General features: G+C 37.2%; 1 protein-coding gene across 1 annotated transcript; it reads right to left on the bottom strand.

Moving 5' to 3' along the window:
- Nucleotides 1–10,259: 10,259 nt before the first annotated feature.
- Nucleotides 10,260–12,413, bottom strand: LOC135121523 (adenylosuccinate lyase-like). Its single transcript, XM_064045828.1, has 10 exons — nucleotides 12,366–12,413; nucleotides 11,940–12,163; nucleotides 11,798–11,882; nucleotides 11,650–11,734; nucleotides 11,347–11,598; nucleotides 11,178–11,284; nucleotides 11,037–11,125; nucleotides 10,842–10,968; nucleotides 10,580–10,785; nucleotides 10,260–10,523 (listed from the first exon to the last, which is right to left on the bottom strand). Exons 1-10 carry the CDS (start codon nucleotides 12,379–12,381, stop codon nucleotides 10,260–10,262), a joined length of 1,455 nt encoding a protein of 484 aa, XP_063901898.1. The 5' UTR covers nucleotides 12,382–12,413.
- Nucleotides 12,414–22,600: the final 10,187 nt, after the last annotated feature.

Here is a 22,600-nt window from a genome sequence, read left to right as displayed (position 1 = left end):
AAAAAAGGAAACTAACAAATTAGAAAGATCAGGAACTACGGAATAAAAGAATTGGCCCTTCCAAGTAGTATTCACCTTTATAAAATTATCAGGTGACCGAATGTTATGTAAACTTATTAATTTTATAAACTAGGTAATTAAAATTCTCCTCGTAAACTTCGTTGTAAAAAAATTTTTGCTTGAGAAATTCATGATCCAGGTAGCTCGACTGTGGACTTACATAAAGTGGTTTACGATTTTGAGCTGAACTGTACTTGCGTGTTTTATAAGAAAAGGGGAATGAGGAGCCAAAAATACGTAGGCTACAAGTAAAGTTAGTTGAACAAAAAAAAACTATAGGAACTACTTCATGTAAAGAAACTAAATATTTGCTTGTGTGCCAACATTTCGCTTTTGTAGAAGATAAAACCATCTATTTAACCCAAGTAAAGTTATTTAGAAAACTGACATCCCACTTTACCGTCATGAATTAATTTTAGAAGTATTGTGATTCACGAGGGCTCTTTAAAAATTTATGAAATGTGGTATTGGAATGGCTAGTGTAATGAAGTGGGCACAAAGGCGGAATATTGTAGAGATGTGGTCATACGGCGATAATGATTGTCCGACGACTGTAAAATTCTAGGAGAAGGCGCATTTGTAAACATTTTTGTCGTGGTCTCCTGAGGCTTTGCTTATACGATAATTTGGTTCTAAAGTTTTATTTCCTCTCATAGCACCACATAGTTTTTTAATAAAATTTGTCACAACTGCGAATGAAGGCCTCGAGGAGGGGAGAAATTCGAAAGCAAATTAAAATTAAAGTACACAAAAGCTGGGCCCACAGTGGTGCTACTAAGGACCGAGTACTGTCTTACAAGGTTTCACCTAAATTATTTTAAGAAAAATTTAAAGCGTTGTATTAGAACGTGTTAAACAATCATAATTTACAAGGCAATCTATTTATTTGAGTTTATTTTATATGGTATAATCTATCTTAAAATATAAACAGAGAGGACTTTGGTTGCAACTGATAAAGTTGTCCTCTTAATTGTTATTTTTTAGGTTCTTTTAAAAAATTTTATTATATTAATTTCTGTCTTTACTCTACAAATCAGTATTTTTTTAACCTTATATTAAATACTTTATAAAACGAAGGTTTCATTTTTATCATTACACACCAATAATGCTGACTTCAAACTATTTGCTATTATATTACAATATACTGGTATTCTCAACTATTGCAGATTTACGCACCATACTATAAAGAATTGTCGATTGCAAAGTTGCCCTAATTGGCTGAGGTCTACACGGTTTTTTCTTTACAAAAAAAAAAATCGGAGGAGCTGGACGCAAACTTGAGACATATATATATTGCACTTAGAACTAGCATCTTAGTTATGGAAAAAGTTTTTGCACTCCAGCACTAACTACTTTCACGTTCTTCTAGCATGAAGTATGCACAACTTTTAAAGAGAAAACGTATTTATCCTACAATATGCCAACAGATAAAGAAGCAATGTACTATTTCCGAGCTAATAACTATATTTCTTTTTACAAACAGGAGTCTTATTTATAAATGTGGGGATAATTTTAAAAACTACCTTTAGTACGTATGAGGAAGCACGCCACTCCTCCTACTAGAAGAGCAAATTTAATTCTCCCTGTTATGATCTCGACCATTACTTAAGCATTTTTAAGCTTGTAAAAATCTTGGGCTATATTAACGCTAATAGACACAGAACCTAGTTAGGGCCAAATATATGTTATACGAGTCGAGGACAGGTATTTTTAAGAGATTTCTATGCACTAAAAATTAGTAACAGTTAACAAACGGTAATTTAATTATACTAACTTATGTTAACAAATTAAAGTGTCTAGTTTTACCGATCAAGGTATAGGAACCAGTAGCAAAAAGAAGAGTCATAATAGTTAACCGGCATAGTAGTAATAATTTTGATTATAATACTAATAGATAGCAGTGTAGCAAATAGATGTGTATACATATAAAGATGCATGCATAAGAAAAGTACTAGTAAAATTAAATAGGAGTATAAATATGCCAGGAAACTGTTTGATGACTGGTTTTCGATCTGTATATATACCCTTCACCAACGTTTAAAATTACATATCCACATAAAGTTTGTTTAAATTGGTCTGCTCTTACCAAATTTATAAAATTTTATCCTTTTAGTATGAGTGTAAAAACATTTTTTTAACTTTCGTTTATGGCATCAAGAATCCAGGGCTGAATGTGCTATATAAATGCAGCCTATTGCATGCGCTGCTACTATATTTATTTTATCGTGCTTTTTTTAAAGGTTGGTTTGGTGCTCCTAGAGAAAAAATCTACTATTATCAAATAAAATTTTAAAGTGCTATAATTCTTCGATTACACTTATTATATTACATTAAAGTCTAGTAATTCTTTTTATTAAATTATATAACATTGTTTACAATATTTATTCTAGAGGGCTCCCGGCCTGTTAACTCCACACTTTAAAATACTAACCTGGGTTAAGGGGGTACCTAAAGCACTCTTTTAAAGAACACGATTTAATCTCTAGTAGACTGCCATCTAAAGTTTGTGATGTTTTAATAAAGTTTATTAGAAAAAGAACTTAATTTTAAAAAGATATGTACATTATCACATGGAATTCTCGTAACCCCAACTAGTGTTAGTGGGGCAGGCAAGATTTTGTTTTGTTTCATATTGTGTTTTTCGTGTCTTTTTTAATTTGTAACAGTCATAACAGTTAATGATAACAACAAGATTCTAAAGTTCATATAAGTAATTTAATTGGGATTAATGGTAAACATAGATAAAGGATATGAGAGCTATAAAAATACACCTAACATTAGTTTGATAGGGAACAAGCAATGGTAAAAGTCATTCGTGCTTCTAACTTTTTAGTAGAAGAAATAAGACGAGGTAAAAATGTTTTGGAGGTTTTGGAGTTTGCTTTGAACTTTCAGCCTACTGCAATATAACTGGCACTTTAAAAAGTGTTCCTCAGAGGAAAGACAATATTTTAGACAATTTTAACACCCTGGTTGTCCCTCTAAAGGTTTTTAAGTAAATATAATATAATAAAGTTTAGGTCTGCTGGATAATGACTTGTAAAAACTATTTAAAAGTAATACGCCCGAGGGGCAGCTCATCTCGAAAAATGCTGAACTTTATAACACCAGTTTAAGCTACAATACAAAACTTAAACCATGTAGACTTTGCTTTTAAGGTAAATATTTCAGTAATAAGAATTGGAATTTTTATAAAAATAAGAAAACTCCAAAACTTAACAATACGATAAGAGATTATGAAACACTAGAAAAACAGAGGCCTTTGCTTTCTTAAAGGCAAAAAAGTAACATATGCGGTTAATTTTAATAAACAAAATGAAATATAAGAAATGAACTTAAATTTATACTGAGGTCTCTGTGTCTATTTATTTATGTATAAATGGCGTTTCCTGGTGCTTGATCGAGTTTAATATACACGAGCTCTCAAACAGGTTTTTTAGTCGTCCACAAGTGCAAGTAAAATTATTATCTTAACATGTGTCCTTAACGTTCATTTTTCAACCCCCAACTTAGCTTTTAACCGTCGTGCTACAGTACGTCGCACGGACGACGGTATTGTGCGCCGCCCCTCAATTTGTGAGCGAGTTCTTTCGCTAAAAGGCGATTAGCTTTTCCATTTATCCGTGCGTATAGGGCGACGGCATTATCTTTAAAGATTGTGAGCAGAGGCTCAATTTGTAGTTCATGGTGGTGTATCATTGCTTACAAACCAATGCGCGTTTGTTGCAGTTTTGTTTTTTCGCACTTAAAGCGAAGACGTTATTGCCGATAAATGTAGGTTTAGGCGAGAGATGTATATGTCATAATCGGCAGAATGCACAGCACATAAAGCCTTAGTCTTTTGCTCAACGAAACTTTACTTTTGCTGCATACTAGAAAATATAGTATCTGGGTCGCTGCTCTGGTCCTCGCCTCCACGTAAGTTAGGTGTGTAGACGCCACGACAGCGTAAATCTACAATAATCCCTAGATATTTTACCTGAGAAAACCAAATTTCCTTGTCGTTGAAAGTTAACGCATGGCGTTTCTTCGTAATAAGAGGCACCTTGCTCTTTGTCGACGACACCAGCTTACAAGGGCGTCGAGATTAATTTGTAGGGGCTGACATAGTAAAACGGGTGACTTGGACGATTAATAAATCATCGTATCAGTTTGTAATGGTGGACTGGCAGAGGAAGATCGCTCATGTAGGGTGCGAAGAGCAGCAGTGATGGAAGAAAGTCTTGCTGGCCTCCCACTGCGAGATAGGGAGGGCGGCGACAGTGCAGCACCCACACGAACGTTGAAGACTCTGCCGTTTAGGTACGACTTGAAAACTTTCCAAAAGCCGCGCGATATCGCTAGAGCATGTAGCTTGCTGCGCAGGGCGCCAAGCCATACTCCGTCAAACGCCTTCTCACCATCGAAAAAGACAGCACCGGTGGCTTCCTTAAATTTAAAGGCTCTCTGGTCATCCACTCGGTTGGGCGAAGAATTAGTAGGGTCGTTTAATGCCCGTTGCGAATTCTAGACTGAAATTCTATTGAAATTCCACCAGCGTTTTCACAACAGCCTTTAAGCGATTAACTATCACTGTTTCAGCTACCTCACCAACTATCGACAAAAGGCTGATAAGTCGATAATTGTAAGGCTCTGATGCCAGTTGCTATGTTTTTGGATTTCCTTGGTAACATCACTACTAACGCTATTAGTCATCGCCCAAGGAAATAACCGAAGGTTATCACCGAGTTGACGAGACAGCTTATTCATAGTCCCCTTTGACATTTGATCTAACAGCAGAATAGTAAGGTGTCAAGGTCTGTTTTATTTATTTATTTATGAAGATACACGCCGTAGTGGAGATTCAAGGCCACCCGCAATTAAGTATATAATAGGGGTCATTTCAGATGCTATAAAAGTTACTATTCACCTTATTAATTTGTAAAAAAAAAAAGTTGTCACTTTTAAATAATTGTAAATGTTATTAATATTGTTATAACTATTACTATAAGCATAAATTAATATTTAAGATATCACTGTCATTATTATATAAAGGTTGACGTGATACTCATGAGGTTATCTTGTTTGTTGAGAGGAATTCGATTAGGAAAAAAACTCATTCCTAAGAAGGGCATTTTAGAGTAAATCCACCCTCTGACGGAGAAAAAAGAGGAGGAGCGATCGGTTTGCTGCCCCGTAGAGGAAGGGTATCTATACCTTGAGGGGAAGAAATACAAGATGTACAAAATGCGGGACAGACGTAGAAACACCTACTACATCACGTGGAAGGACATGTGATATAGAAAACGCATGGTATGTGCCACGCGGTTTGAGCACGTGATTTATCAGAGTTAACTCCGACCTCTATATCTGGCTGGGGTGGTCTTCCCGACAATTAGGGTAGGTAGGTTTTCCTACAACTTTCTTAATGCAAACTTTAAATTCATGGCCTTGTCCGCATTTCACACATCGAGACAGAGAAAAGTAATATTTTTCGGTGTCCGAATGAATAACATCTGAAGCATTGACAATTCTGTCGTTCAAGGCCTGTTTATTGTGCATACATCCCTATTTATATGTAATGTGATGGAAGAAGAAAAAAACTGTTTGGGAACCTTACTAAAAAAAGTTAAGGTCACAAGGTTTCTTGTGTCCAAAGGCAATGCAATCATAACTTTCCATCTCACAGTTGTCATTATTATTGTTATGGCCTACAGGAGTGGAATGCGTGAAAAGCAGTGATCAGCGCTAAATGATTATCTCATCCTAACCTTACATAAACCGGCTCACTTTTCAGTAATATATACTATAAATTTTATTTGTTTATAACCTTAAGAAAATCTACGTAAAGATCGGAAAGGTATATTCCCCTTAGCCAACCAACTAGCTTGTAGGTGCTGGCGCACTAAAGAAGTCTTTTAAAGTTTAAGAAGCTCTGTAATTTCAAGTTGTAAAGTAGCTTTGTCCAGTCTTATTATAAGATTAGTCATCACCTGGAAATGAGGTAAATTTCAGTAAAATAATCCAAATTACCAAAAAAACACCAAATATAAATACAAAAAAGTAACAGTAGAAATAATATCAACATACTGATTGACCTTTTTTTTTTAAACATAACCTTAGAATTTTATATAATTTACATAACTTAAAAATTATATAAAGTTTTTCAACTTAAAATTACAAGGTAAACCATTAATCTTTTAAATTTTTTTAACGCAATTACCCCAATCAAAATTTTTACAAAAGCAGTATACAACTACTTTAAAAGAAACCTGCACCTCCTTTAAGAATACTCATAATAAAGAAAAACTTACTCAGAAAGTAATTCGACCAGTCAGCAAGAAGAGCTAAGAATCTGCCGCTGACATGAAGCCAAAGTTAAAAGATTATGAGCATTATTTAAATAACACACGAACCACCATTTCGGCAATGGCAAGAATATTAAACGATCTTTTAAGTCTTTATGATGACCTCTCATCGTCAGCTTATATATGTTCGCATGTTATTTTGGCACGCGAGAGTCTTTTATGCAACAGAAAAGAATTTCAAAACTTTCTTAATTGTCAGAAAATTGATATTGCTTAATAAGTGAGGCCCACTTAAAGCCAGAACATCTTTTCAATTTTTCCCAATCACTTGCTTTACCAGCATGACAGGCCCTACACGAGAAAAAGGAGGAGCAACCATTATTAAAACGCAGATGGCTCACTCATTAATACTGCTTGTCAACTCAAATTTTATTGGAGCAGTGGCTGTCAAGATCAATTTTTAAGGTCAAGAGGGCTTGGTAATCGTTTCTGCATATAAGTCTCGAGACTACCTTTGTTACCTAAAGATCTGGACCTTATTTTGGTTAGTATTCCCACAAAAAGTGAAGGCCCACCTTAAGGGGGCAAGAAAATCTTTTATTAAGGTTCGAAAGTGGGAAATCCTAACGGACTTGAACTCTAAACTACGCTAAAAAAAGAGAATTCTTTTGTTTCCGGTTCTTTAGAACCGAGACATACATCTACAAAAGGGATCTCAGATGGACTTGGCCTTACAAAAAACATACTAATTAACTTAACCACGCTAGTGTGTTTCTGCGGTTTACGAATTTGGCTATCAAGAGTTTAGCACTTGAATTACATAGGGAGGTATACGAACTGGAATAAATTTAAAAAAGTGATTGCGGAAGCAGTCGAGGAAAATCTAATAACTTTGGTTCTATCAGTTACCCTCAACGATCTACAATTATCTAAGCACATAAAACGGCTTCCGTTAAAGTAACGTCCTCTTCGCGTAAAGCATGCTTACCTGAGGGAAATGAATATTTCCTCAACTTAAGAAGGTGGCAAAACGTAAATACGTAACCTTCAGGATCCCGAAGAGAATTCTTAACAAACTTGACAAAAAAGTCAAATAACGCCTTATTAATATGCGCAATGAAACTTTTGAATGTTGCCCAACTTAAAAATTCGAGATACCCAACGTTCTACTGGCTATTTGTCAAATCTATAAGAAATCGAAAAAACCTCATCCTTCTGCCCTTAAGACAGAAACCGACCTATGACTACAAAGTTAAGATGGATATGTTCGTGTAAAGTTTATTTAGTCACTGCATAACTACTAAAGAAGTAGCTCCTGAGACTGAAAATAGCCCTACTCGCAGTAAAAGTTCATAAAATATAACTTGCAAATATACCGATACGAAAGAAGTGTGATCAATTATAAACCTTTGTGAACTTAAAAAACACCAGGTCTTGATGGCGTAAACAATGATATGCTTAAACACTTGCCGAGACAGCAATATCAGCCTTAGTTACACTTATTAACAATTTTTTTGAGTCACGTACATTTCTTGAAGAATGGAAAACGACAGCAGTCCTGTGCATTCCTAAATTAAATGTGGGTTCTTCATATTCTAAAGAAAGCGCCCTATAAACCTTTTGTCATGTACTGGCAAAATAGTTGAAGCTGTAACACTTGGATGTATGCGAAAGTTTGTGGAGAGTACTGGTTGTATACCAGGGCTTCAGTTTGGCTTTCGGGTGGCCGCTATACTACGCAGCAGCTTTTCCGTTCCTCCGAGCACGTTACAAAAGGGTTTAATAACAATAAGTCGACATGTGCATTATTTTTAGAAGTCGAAAAGCTTCCGACAGGGTATGGCACGCTGTGCTTTTAATGAAACTACCTATTCTGAAGCTAGCAGGTTATCTTCATTTGCTTCTTCAGGCTTATCTGCACCAAAGAATATTTTATGTCAAAGTGGGAAAAGCTAGCTCATCTTTAAAAGAATTGGCTATGAGCCCCACAAGGCTCGCTGCTGACCCCCATCTCATGTGGTTTTAAAAAACAAGTCGGACATACCCAGATCTGAGTCTATTTTTTTTGTCACAGTTTGCGGACGGCACCTGTCTATGCCTGCTCCAAATCTCCCTCTGGTTTTAAAACGTTTAAAGGTATGTTTCCCCACCTGAGGTATGGATTGATAAGTGGCGAATTACAATCAACCCCCTTAAGAACGAAGCTATCCAAGAGGAGATATAAAACGACAACATACACAGAAGCCACTTGGTTGTTTAGATTGACAAGCAATCTCGTGGTGCTATCACGTTTGACTACCTCATCAACAAAGCGAAGTTAATTAATAATTAAAGAACTTTATCCCCTCTTGTGTAAAAGGAGTTCTTTCTCAATAAGTAACAAACTTAAGCTTTATTTGCATATTATACGGCCGACTTTGACTTAGGCAGCCGTGGCGTGGTCGCATAGCAGTCAACTAAACATAAAGCGAATTCAAGCGGTTCATGATCGACTGTTGCGAATAATTACAGGTGCCCCATGGTTTGTCTGGGGTGTCCACTTGCATCGTGACTTTAAGTTGGAAACGCTTCTTGAACATTTTTCGTCACATTTCTGTGAAGAGTTATCATCCAACGATTTATTTATTTGAGACATAACCTATGACGCGAATACTTACACTCATTGTAGGATGCCACAACGCCCTCTCACTGCCCTAACGGCCTCCCGGGCATAGAGGATATATTTAAAATTGTGAATTAGATTAAACAGTATAAAAGTCCTCTTCTAATCTTGACCTGACTGTAGTATAGTATGTCAACTTCATAAATAAAAATATTTAAAACACAAAAAAGTTTATTTTACTCTACTAGAATACTTCATTTTTTGGCTACAATAGATCCTAAAAGCCTAAAAATTGATAAATTTTTCTCTATTTTAAAGGTTTAGTTCAATTTAAAAACAGGTTTGTTTGCGAATTTTTGTTGCTATCCGTGGAAAATTAGAACTAACCTGTCAAGTCTTAGCTTTGGGGAGATAGTAAAAGATGATAAAAGGCAAAAAACTACATATTTTTATTTTAAACATGCATATGTTAGCTAATATAATAACCTTCATACGACTGAGCTAAAGTTGGCTTATTACAAAACGCTTACTAAAATTTAAGCCTATAAATTTTGTTCTGAATCCCCCCTCCTATGATCTGCCTACTAGAGTGGTTCCTAAAAGCCTTGCGTCCTGTTTTTTTCTATTTCTTTTACGAAGACTCCCAACGCTTTACTGACATGTTAATTGTTTTATTATTGCTCTAGTAAAGATAACTGGCTAAATAATACAAGATGGTTAATCAATACATGATTACCTTATAGACGGGAGTTAAAATAATTGGTCGGAGCAGATTGTGGAACTGTTATTATGCGAAGCTCAACCGCCCTTTCTTCTTATAATTATTTCAATAAGCCGTATATTTGAGGCGTAATTATTTCCTCTTACTACTACATATTATTTTCATATAAAATAATTTTAAAAAAAAGAGGCTTTCCCTTACTAGCTGGTAGAATTTCCTTCGCTTAAGGCTTGAATGGGGATAAAATGTCCTCTTTAGATCAGAGTTGTAACATATTTTAACAACGTAGATAAAAAATGTAATTAGTAAACTAGTAGTTCTGTATTTGCTTATTTTTCTCGAATTTCAAAAAGAGTTTTACCAGCTAAAAATTTAAATTCCATCGAATCTGACAAGAGTAACTTAAAAAATGATAAGAGTCCATGCTATTTAATAGTCCTCTCAATGCCGAAAGGAGGCTAATGCAATTCAAGCGATTCAAGCGATTCTAACAATAACTTGGTAAAACATTTTCGCAAAACTTAGGCAAAATTAGTATCAATATCGTAATTAAAATATAGAATCGTAAACGATGCTTGTAAAATTTTATTTAAACGCTGAAAGAAGTAGAATTTTTAAAGTGTCCTTGAAAGCTGGATATTGCAGGATAGACTTCCTTTTCGAGAAACTGGGTCACTTGCTGAGGAGCACAACCAATAAACGACTTGGGATTAAGAAGCTCTTCCAGGTCATTATGAATGGGTTGGAAGTAGGAAGAGTGTCTAATTCTTTCGACTAAATCATTCTTGCGGCCGTGAATCTTTACTTGTTCAGCTGCTTCCCTAGACAGGAGCCTAAGTTGCTCGTGACAAGTCTATTATAGACAAAATAAGGAGACCATGAAAGCTCTGAGCGTGTAAGTCACGCTACCTGCCGGTTTTCGCCCTTCCGCACCATCGCCATGAGAATGTTCTCGGTGGCCATGAAGGGCAGCTCATCGAGAATGTGTCGCTCGATGACTTTAGGGTAGACTACGAGCCCCTCAAAGATGCTCTGCAGAGTGTTTAGGGCAATGTCTGTGCATAGAAAGGCCTCGGGAAGACAAAGCCTGCGATTAGCGCTGTCGTCCAACGAGCCTAAAGCAGTAGTGAGAAGAGCACGCGTTAGGACCCACGAAGGAACCCCAACTTACGCTCCAACCATTGGGCCGCAGCCGTGGCCATCGGGTTCTGTGCCAGGCTCATCACGTATCTGGCCAGAGAGCAGCACCTCTCGCTTCGCATGGGGTTGCGTTTGTACGCCATCGCGCTACTGCCAACCTGCTCCCACAGAAAAACGTGGGTTGGACGAGAAAGGAGGAAGAAGGAAGAGGCAAGGTAGTATTAGCTTGTTCGGGGCCAGCGGGCTCCTCCATTTCCTTTAGGTGGCTTAAAAGCCGGAGATCTGTCGCTGCTTTATGAACAGACACGCCAATCCCTGACCGGCCCGGAATAAGAAGGGAGCATGTCTTTTAATTATTAGTAGCTACCAGCAAGGGCAGAAAGGAGCTCATAGTCGATCTTTCGAGGGTAAGTCTGACCACATATAATAAAAGAAGCCTCAAAACCAGACAACTTAGTTACAATTTCGTCAAGTCTGAGGGAAAAAAAATTAGCCGGGAAATCAAATAAAATAATAATATAAATAGTCAGCTGCACTTTTCCACTTTGGAATGGTCGCCCTCAAAAAGTTGTAGAAAGGAAGCTTGCGTACCAGTGGTGCCTTTAACCCCACGGAAGTGCAGGCCGTTGCGTACGTGTTGTAGAAGCCTAAAGTCGCTCAGGAGATCCTGGATCCACAGACAGCAACGCTTGCCAACAGTTGTAAGCTGGGCCGGCTGAAAATGGGTGAAGCCAAGAGTCCCTAGTTCGCGATACTCCACCGCAAACTTGCACATCTGGTCAAGTAGGCTAAAAAAATAAAATTACTTTCTAGTCTATAAAGTAAAAAGTTAAATTAACCTAGCAAGTCGCACTAGCAATAAGTCTAAGGCGTCTCGAAAAATTATAAGATCGGCATTATCACCCACATAACAAGAAGTGGCTCCTGGGAGACATAAAGTAAAGCATAATATATATTTTTATATCATTAAGTTTAAAATATTAAGACCCAAATGGATTATAGGAGCGGCCTTTGGAGCCACTTGGCCAAATGCATAAACGTGGGCCATCACATCGTGCCTCCTTTTTAATTCCTTCATAAAATTTATCTCCTCTTAAAGATAATAAGTGGTTAGTAAGACAATAATAACCTCCTCTGCTATTAAATTGTAATCTATGTTGTTAATATTCGCTTCTAACTCTTTTAACTGCTCATCTGTTATTGGTAATCCAAGTTCTTTTTCTGCTTTGGCCAAAAAGAACCACAATTTTCTCCACGTTTTATACTTTTTGCTGTCAGAAAAATTTTTGGACATTTCCTCACAGTTCCATCTATCACCCAGAGGGGAGTAATAACGTTCATGCTTATCCGATTCTAAGAAAAAAAAAATGGATTTAAAAGAGAAAGAGGGTCATGCTTTGCAAGTAATAAAGAACGCATAATAACACTCAGATGACACGCAAATAATTTTCAAACATACATATTTGAATTTGGAAATATTAAAAGAAAGTCCAAATCAATAGTTTTTATCGTCACAGCGCAATTTACAAACAACTATACAGATACACAACAAAACCACTAATGCAGGCCATTTAGCTTTTGACCTAGTACTACTGTAAAAGGCACCATATCGTAGTTTCTCACATGTGAAACAGAACAAACCCTCTTTCTTTATTGCCTCTTCTGCATAAGCACTCAGACCGTTTGGCACAAAAACTTAACAGCATCCATACGTACAGGAAAAAAATAAATCCTGAAGGAATGCAGCTACATAATGTAATTTTTTTGTAAACAAATAGGATAATTTGTTTTTAATTTGGTCATACTTAATTGTACTACAAAACTTACAAACTTTACTTCTTTCAAATGTCTGGTTTATGTTTCTTCAGCGCAAAAATATGTTCATTTTTTACTCACGCAGGATTATATAAAAACACTAGCCTTTTTGACCACAATATACCTTACATAAAATAATTATATTTTTCCTTCACGATCTGATTAAAATGTTTTGTTTTATAAGGAAGTATTTTCAAGCTAGTTCTATATTTTTTAACCTTAACTCTTAAATTTAAATAAAAAACGATAATGGTGGATGTTGCATACTGAAACTCATAAATTAGTAGAATTTGGCAAAAAAGACCAGTTTAAATAAACCATGGGGTGTTTTTATAAAAATTAAAATCCGAGTCTGTTGACATGGGATTAAGACCTTCTTGGTTACTTTTAAAAAAAAGAATTGTTTGCCTTTCCGATACCATGAAGCCTTTTTAGGCTTTTCCTCCTTTTCTAATTTTTTTTTACTTTATTTATGGACTTATTGGTAATCTTCTAAGCGATAATTATTATATGCAAAGTTGGGAGCTTAAATTAGGTAAGGAAAACAACTGGGCGTTTCCAAATAAAAATTTAACTTGTACTTGAGGACACTAAACCCGTCCGAGTATTCGAAGTTGGCTGAAGAGCCATGGTTTATTTGCAAAGCTTTATTAGTAGTATTTAATATTCTAAATACTATTAACTTTGTTTGTTACCTTACGTAGTCATGTGTACCTTTGCTCAGCAGATTGCTTAAATTTTTTGCGCACTTTGTAAGTTAGATTGAATAAAAAACATCGTTCATGCTGAGTAATAAATTTTAAAAGCCTTACCGAACTCCTATTATGAACAAGTTAAAGTTTAATTACTTTAAAAGGGTTCTAACAACTTGCAATTAAATTTTTGTATTAAGACACTCACACCGCAACCATCTATAAAAACAATTTATAAATAAGAAAAACGGCATAACAAATAGAGCCTGAAAAAGCACAGCTAGAATTTTTATTAATAACGACGTTATCACCATGTTTGACAATGTATGTATCAGGTGTATATAATTACGAAAGCTCTCGTAAACACTATAAATTTATTCTAAACTTTACCGCTGTAATTGGCTTACAAATGTTCCAAGGCAAAGGGCACAAGCGTTTTCCTCACATTTTTAAACGTAACGTAAAGCGTGAATTTCTTCCAATTTATTATAATAATAACCCTCACGCTTGAGACTTAAAGCACAAAGTTACTAAAAAGTAGTAACATTGTCTGTTCTATAGAAGCTGTAAAGTTCACAAACACGCACCCAAAAGTATACGTCCAAAAAAAGTAACCAAATTTGAGTTATTTATAGTTCGCATGTGACTCACGTATTATGGAAATAATCTCGAATTTCAGTGCACTTTATACTTTCCGCTTTAAGCATATTGAACTAAAACTAGTTAAGCTAAAATAGCTAATAAATAGGGCAAACTTTATTTTATTAAAAAGGCAATATTCACTAAAGGCAATTATGGTTATAAGGAAGTACAAATAAAAATTGAAACAAATAAAAAAACTTAACTATATATAAAAAAATCCAATTAAACAAAAAAAGTTATATTATCTTTAAAGCATTTTAATGTATTCAGCAGAAACTTTTCTTTCCAGAAGCTCTCATCTTCATCTTCAATTTCGATCCAATACTGAGTGACCTGGGAGGGGGCCTCCTCCCCAACTTTCCGCAGTGCAGTTTTTGCCGCCTCGACTTTGGCCAAAGCGGTCCTCCACTAAGCAAATTGAACCCGTCGCCATTTTCTTTCGTTTTCGGTGAACTTACATGGCAGTATCGTGTTAATTATTGCCTTTTTATTACTTTATTGTTTACAAAATCAAGTAAAAATCTTATAAAATCTATTTTTCATGATATCTCTACCTTCTCTCAATCTCTCTGTCTTCCTTATCAAAGCGGCTACCTCTCCCGTGCCTTCTTTTCCCCGCTTTAGCTCTTCTGGGCTGAGATCGTTTTCTAGACGAGGCCGCCAAGCAAACTGGCATAGTTTCGAGACGGGACCCGATGCAACAGCCATCCTTGGTTCGTCCAGAGATAGTATCCGTGCTCTGTCTATAGTTTTACTTCAAGCTAGCTATAAAAGATAACAATATATAATAATAAAGTGGTTTTACAGGTTCCGATCAAGCGCTAACATTAGTGGCTACATAGCGGCCAGTGGGACCCCACTCAACTCTGCTAGCCAAATAGTGTTCGCCTGTAAAGAGTAAAATAATCAATTCTTTTAATCAAACGAGAGAGAAAAAAACAAGAGAAACCCTAATTGAGACGGGTGGCAGAGTCAGCGACCCGAAACTCCAAGGGTCGGTTGGCCCAGTACAGATTGGCAAGGACAAACCTACTGCCTTTAGAGACCCGCCACCGTACGAAAAGGTCTCAGCTCTATAAGAACTTCATATAGAGATATTAAAAAAAAGTATATTACTATAAATATACAAGAGTTATTAAAAGAGACGTGTCACTTGATTAATACCGCTCTGCCGCCTTTCATAGTGTGCACAGTGGCGATCAAGGAATTCTTCTGGCGGCCGTGAATAACAACAAACCAATGTCCATATGGCTCCCATGAAAAGTCGTACACCGGCTCTTAATAAAAAGGTTCAGCAACCACGTGAATGCGGCACTGACGAACCATTGATCTCGAGGGTGTCAACTGGTAACGACTTTTTATGAACTCGAAAAATTTCGAAAATAGTAAGTTCTTTTCCCTACTTCGATTTAGCGTCGACATTTATGCAAAGATAAATAGCCTTCAAGATAATAATTTTAAATAATATTTTATTATTAACTTAAGCTAAAAATGTAAAGAATAAACCATATTTATGCCAGTGCATAGTTGCATGCTCAATATTAAACGAATTCTTCGAAGGGGCTATTTGCTTCGAGGGGAATTCCAGTAAAGCAACTCTCGCTGGATGGAGATCTTTTTCAGGCACCCAAAAGGCTAAATGGTGAACGGCAGATGAGCAATTGAAACTATAAAGAGAATAATAATATTAATAATAATAATAATAACGAAGCCTCTCTGAGTCCCTCAACCAATATAGTTTTCTTTTCTCCTTTTACCAAAATTTTCATGGAAGGAGTTTCGTAAATAGTAATATAATTCTTAATATAAGTTAATCCATTCCGTCCTTAAATAAAAAATAGAGTGACAAAAGTACGTCTCCAGGCCGAAAAACATATTCATCATTGTGATCCACTTGAAGCTGGGCCAGTTGAACTCCTTACAGCTAAATACAAAAGTAAAAAAAAAAAAATTTAAAAAAAAGCACTGTGGAGTCTATAAAACTAAAAGCAGAAACCTTTTTGAAACCCCCGAAGTTTGGCGCCTGTTCGAATATCCCAAATGACAATCGCCTGCAGATGTAGATATTGAACAGAACAGGGTTGAACGCTATTAGAAAGTGTACACGGGGAATGTCTCTGTCGTCGACGATCTCATTATCGCAGGTGACATTAACTTTTCATAAGGCGAAAAGTCTAGAAGATGAACGCCTAGGAACGTTATAGTTAAGGTTGTAATGCTAAAAAATTTTATATAAAAAATTTAAGGTCCATGTACCAAACCGCTGAATTTTTTTCCAAAATTCGCCGCCCCAAAAAGCGATGCCCTGCTGGTGCACAGTGGCCAGGAAACTCTCTATGGGGGGACCTATTAATAGAGAAACTGCTGCATAAAACAAGTAAATTGTACTTTTTAAAATGAAAGCGACAAGCAACGTATGATCACGTTCTATGCAGAATTTTTTTTTAACATTTTCGTTAAAAAAAAGATTTTACAAGGATATTTAAATATATATAGAAAACTCAGTTAACTTGTTCGATTCCTTTTTTTTTGTATTGAGCTGTTAGGGTATTTAAACCTCTACTGACCGGTGTCTAAACCTTTAAGCCCTTTAACATTAATTGTAATCAAATGTATATATATATATATAGATGTACAGATGTGACTAAAACAAAAAAAGCACTAAAAAATTAACATGACTGTCAGTATACTTTTCGTGAACCTTCATTATATACTAACCACAAAGCAATGAAATAATAAATGACAATCATAAAATTGCCTAAAAATGGTAATTTGCCTTAAAACTTATGAACTGGGATCTTTTCCTCAACCTGAGCAAAGGTGCTCGGCACTAATGTAATACCCGAAAAACTGTAATGACGCTTAAAACACTGATTGTGAGAGTATTGTGGAAGATAATTCCGCATATGGTGCTCATTTTAGGTAAAAAATTACAACTCTGTGGAATTTTATATAGACTGAGCGGCCTAATTTTAGAAGTAGAGCCAGGGAACTCTCAGTCTGCTTACAATGTTTAACAAGTTTGGGTTATGGCCATAAAAGTTGCTTAATCCAGTTCTTGGTAGAATCACTTTATAATATAATACAAGTAGAGAAAAGAAGCTAACTTCATAACTCTTTTTTACTTTAGACCTTAAAAGTGTAGATTTTATTTACCTTTAACTAAGTAAACTACTATAATAACATGTTCGTATAAGTAGCTTCCTGTAAAGCTATGCAAGAAAATAATGATTCAGAGGAATACTTTAAACGTATACGGTAATAATAATACTCGTATTATAGTTGTATCTATATAAAACCTATCGATTGCAGTGCTAACTATATCTATATGCGGATGGCGTTTGTAGTCTAGGTAGCAGAAAAGTGCTGATAGCATTTGAAACTATATTTATGTGACGTGGACCCACATTTTCAAGGCCTATTTTGCTGCTATATTATTCCTAGAACGGCAATGTCACTAGTAGTGGCATAAAAAAGCGTATATAAGGTAGGAACAAATGTATAAAAAATTTACTAAACAAATTATATATATAACAGTAATTAGACCCCTCTGTACTACAACACGCTCTACGTAGGAAACCGAAGTGCAGAAACATCAAATTTCTTACCACGGGGGTGCGCTACCTCCATCTATGTCCATGAACATGCTAATTAATAGACGCACGGGGTTAATAACAGCACTTAATGTACCATCTTAAGTTCTAATTGGAGCTGAACCGTTACGCATAACTCTCCTAATACAGACCAGCTAAGTTGATGACAGCCCTTTTTCCTTGCTGTATAGGCTTGAATTATAAGCGATTATTGTGTCAAAGGATAATAATTTTTAGGTCGGGTCATGAGCAACAGGCTTCTGGTTTTAACTAGTTCCTATAAGCGAAGCTTTCGCTAAGGGTTGCCAGTTAGATCTTAAGTTTCAGTTTTCGACGTTTATTCTTTGTTATTTAGGTGACAAAAGCGTTCTTCTCCTTTTTAGTCCAGTAGGTCTAAAACTTAGTAAGAAACGGTTTAACATCAGTTTAGTAAAGCTAAAAGAACTGATGCTTTTCACTAACGATTGCTTTTTTAAAAGAAAATAGAACGTTTCAAGGTGAGTGGCTGAGTTAACTTTAGACTAGTTTTTTGTAATTTGCCTAAATTGGGGCTTAGAGCTCAGGAAAGAGGCCTCTCAACACAAGATTATGTGGCCTTTACTCTAAAAAGCTTTATAATAAATAATTTATGAACTCTTTTAAACAACAGCTTAATGCCTGTTTAATAGGCTTTAGAAGGGTTAAGCTAGTACGCATATTTCTTAAAGTTATTATTACTTAGAAGGTATACTGTAAAACAAGTAAATTTAGTAAGAGATATGACGGAGAAAAGAGGAGGGTCGACCAGTAGAGGGAGGGTATTTAGACCTTTAGGAAGAATTATAAAATGTACAAAATGTGGCGCAAACGTAAAAAAAAAACACGTGCGCACATGGTATAAATAACGGACTAGACACGTGGGTTCGATACATGTGATAGAGAACGCATGGTTATGTACCACGTGGTTAATCAAAGTTAACTCCAGCAGAATATGATAATCGAGATATGCAACACGGCAGATTCGTAGTAAAAGTGGAGGTATAGGCGAAGCTTTATGTTTTTTTTAGTATTATAGATATTTCCTGGCGCTCGAACGTGACGCAAAAGAAAACACTAGAGCTCCCAAAAGGGTGAAGGCCTTCACAGTACTTTAAAGTTTGTGCTAAAGCAACCTCGTACATAATTATTCTTTTTTTATAAAAATAATATATTAGACCAACCCATAATAAATTTAGAGCTCAATGCGCTGTCAGCAATATCGTGAACCGTCCCAAATTTCGCAATTGACTCTATTTGCCAGTAATTCATTGATGTGCACATTGAGCCGATAGTGGATGGCGAGTGAAAAAAGTTTAACCTGGAAGTCTTAATATCGGGCATCGTTGCGAACAAACCAGGCATGCCCGTCATAAGGCGAAGCAGCTAGTTTTGCCTCACTTAAGGCAGAGAGACTATTACTGATGAGTCAATGCCCTAGGCAATAGACGCTTATGTCATAATTGGTAAGATACACAATACATACAAGTGCCGTTTGTTGTGCACGGGATTTTGCCACGGGCACAAAGGTATAGAGTTGAACCAGACGTCTTGTACAAGAGCTTATTGTCGATAATTCCCCCAGATACTTCGTCTGAGAACACCAATGAATTACTTAGTTTTCAAAAGTCATTGGTGGTAGCGGTGTATTGCGCTTTTTCGTGATACAAGGGGCTTTACTTTTTCTGCATTATTAGTAATTTTTCAAAGACGTCACAATTGACAAACGTCACCGTAATACTGCAAACGCTGACGCAATAAAATAGGAGATTTTAGCGAGGGGTTAATGCGCATATAAAGCAATGCGCGTGTGAAAGTCATCAGACTGAGATACGCTACGCATAAAGTACGGAGAGTCGGGGTAAAAAACCGAGATCTTTGTAAGGTTCAGCTGAGAGTGGTCTTAGGGGTGGGCGCGCACCGCCCACAAGTATATTCAAGACGCAGTCTTTAAGGAAAATTTGATCACGTAAAAAAGAATAGTGGGAAGCTATGGCTAGCAAGTTGTGAAGCGAGCCCTTGTGTTAAACTTGGTCAAACGCTTTTTCGACATTAGAAAACATAGCGCACGTTGTTTTTTTAAACAGAAGTCACAAGTCGTCCAATTTGTCAAGCGAAGGTGTTATTGAATCGTGGAGTGTCCTTGTCGAATAAATTTGAACTTTGACAGGGCGTGACCTGCGTCAACAAGTTCTTTGAAGCGGTGCATTATGGCCGCCTCAGCTACTTGCCAACACCTGACGGCCGATAGACCTTATTTGCTTGACGTAGGCGCTGGTTCGTGGTTTTTTCGGGAGCAATGGGAAGGTTCCGAGAGCCATCGTAGAGTTGACGAGGCAGTATGTACTTTTTACCGACCATTAATAACCACTCAAAACATCATAGTGATGATACCTTTAGGGCAAGGTGCCTTTAGTCTCAAGATGTTCCTCGGCATCAACAGAAAGAAGTTTAATTTACAGGAACTTCATCTGTATCTAAACAAGTGGGTGGCACACACTGATTAGCGAGGTGACCAGCAAAAAGTGTCTTTTTTACAGCTTCATTTTCCCCCACGTATTGCCGTCTCCCATAGTAGGTAATGGTAAACGCGCTCGGTTTGTGTATTTTATAATAAGCTTCAGAAAAAAGACGCGATTGTTATCTTCTGATATATCACTTAACTTTGTCTCTCACAATCAATTGTGGTGCGCCAACAGCTCCTTTTTAATGTGTCGGCGTAGTCTATAAAGCGCTAATTCATTTTCGAGGCAGTGTCACACCGTGGCCACTCGAATAAGGCGCCAACCCTCGAAAATAAGGGCCTTCAATTCATTAAGCAATCGGTGGGAGAGGGGCCTAACTTTCACCTGTGGTCGTGGTAGTATGGTACACCATGGTCACAGCGCCCTCGAGTTCAGCAACAGCTATGTTAAGTAAGGCGGAAGGTGTCAAAAAGGTTGTATCAAAAACTTAGGAGAATTGAGTCTATTCCATAAAAGTTCTGATATATTTTCTCAGTAGATCCTTTTCGCCGCCCAAATTAAGTAGAATTGGCAGATGGTCCGAGGTGAGTTCGTAAAAAGCAGCTTAATTTGCCATTGTTTTATTAATAATTCTAAAACGGCAACATCTAAAACGTCTGATATCCCCGTCTTCGCCATGAGCGTTGGTCATTCTTGTCCTCAGACTCGAATTCCGCGCTCATCGGTGTAAGATTCGAAAATCGGACGCGTAATTACCGACATGGCTCTTCCATGCAGGATGCTACAGTTAAGACACCCACATACCATAACAGAGGAATAATAACTAAAAAGGGCATCAAAATCCATAATAATAAATGACCTAATGGGGGCTTGTAAGCTGCAATTACCGTCATGGACCACTGGGTGGTTAAATGGAGGGAAACACCAATCACCTCAATGCTTTGCGGAGCAGGTAAAGAAATGTTTCGTCTGACCAATATAGCTGCGCCTCCACCGCCACTATCGAGTCGGTCTTGGCGGTACATCGAAGAGTTACAGAGAGTGAAAGGAACGATCATACTTATAGCACACAGATCAATTCTTTCGCGTTTAATCAATTCCTGCAACTCTTGTTTCCTATATAGAATTGCCATCTGCGTTACGGACCAGAGGACGGCTATGACAAAGAGCTCGTGGTCTAAAAATCATTGTAAATGTATTACCGACCTTTAACTACCTCTAACATTATTGCCAGGTTTGTTGTCAAAGTGTTGCTTTACGGTTGTTGAAAAGTTGTCTTTGTGGTAAGCGAGCGACATAAGAAATTGTCGGTGTTACAATAGAAGGCATCTGTTGTTGAAGCGTTGATAAAGCCGTTGGATTCAAAGGTGCAGGCCTTTGCGGGTAATGTTTGCAGCCACGAGTGTTGGCACTGTAGGTTTCACCGCAATTAGCACACTGGCAGGACTTCCTGGTGCTTTGCGCACTGTACAGTCAGATAACCTTCACCACATATAACGCATCGGGGGTCTGCAGAGCAGAAACTTGCGCTGTGTCCAAATACCTGGAGGATGGGGCACTAACCGCCTTGATTACTCTTTCGGAGTTCTTCCGCCCTTATCTGAAGAGAGGAAACTATCTTTACTTCCCACAGCATTTTTTTTGTCGATCACACCTCGGTATATGCACTAACACCTTTAGTAAAGGTACTACTCCGTGAGAATTCCATTGACAGTGCCCTCAGTGTACATCTTTGCCACGCGTAGAGGCGAGATGCCTTGCGTACATAAGTCTTCCTCGACGGTTTGAACCTTATATTGCAATAGATTCCACGAAGAATAAACTTTAAAGGCTTGTCCTCTGGTAGTTAGTGGGTAATGGGGTAGCGCTTCATCATGCAAAACTTAGTGACGGTTTGATACTCGTCTGCGGTCGCAGGAAATTTTATAATTCCTTGACGTGTAGCAATAAGTACTGTTGCCGTTAGTGTTATCTACTAGTACTATATATATATATGGGGCGCATCCCTTCCTAGACTCCGAAATATTTTGGCGCCGTTGGCTAGTAGAAGTTTACCGAAATGTTTCCACTTTTGTTTTCGCAAAGAACCACAGGCGGGGTCTTTTTATTTTTTCCTAAGAGGAGAGGTAGCCGCGGAAGGTGTCTTGGAATCGCTGGAGGTAACTCGGGCATTGTGAGAAATATTGCATTTCTCTAATTAAATTTTTTTTTTAGGCGTTGGCATACTACAACCGGTCTTCTTAAGAGACCCTAAGCCGCGTAATCTAAGTCCCCAGAGGTTAAGGACGAAAGCCCACCAGTATACGCTCAATATATAGAGCTATAATGACTTTTTCGAAGAACTGGAAACTCGGGAGATATTCAGCCAGGACTCTACTATTTGGGCTAGTGTGGTGGAAACCGCTAAAGACCACTATCAGGAGAGGCAGGCACAAGTCCCAAGGCCAGCGTTAGCTCCGCACTGTTATTAACCCCCTCATTTAAAAATAAAACCTCGCGTGCATCTGCATCACGCATTAGAGTACCTGTATAACGCTATTGCGGTGTGGAAGCCAAACTCTACACTAA

This window comes from Zophobas morio, unplaced genomic scaffold (assembly GCF_036711695.1).
Source record: "Zophobas morio isolate AGI-343-1 ecotype UQ-CSIRO unplaced genomic scaffold, CSIRO_AGI_Zmor_V1 ptg000600l, whole genome shotgun sequence".
Lineage (NCBI taxonomy): Eukaryota > Metazoa > Arthropoda > Insecta > Coleoptera > Tenebrionidae > Zophobas > Zophobas morio.
The sequence above is the reverse complement of the archived record's forward strand: the minus strand, read 5'-3'. Positions and strand labels throughout refer to the sequence as shown.

What these genes read in the sequence shown, in the direction of transcription:
- LOC135121523 (XM_064045828.1), bottom strand. An exon ending in ACAATTTAATAGCAGAGGAG is followed by an intron (nt 11,883 to 11,939) that starts GTTATTATTGTC and finishes AATTTTATGAAG; the next exon opens with GAATTAAAAAGGAGGCACGA. An exon ending in TTGCTAGTGCGACTTGCTAG is followed by an intron (nt 11,599 to 11,649) that starts GTTAATTTAACT and finishes TTATTTTTTTAG; the next exon opens with CCTACTTGACCAGATGTGCA.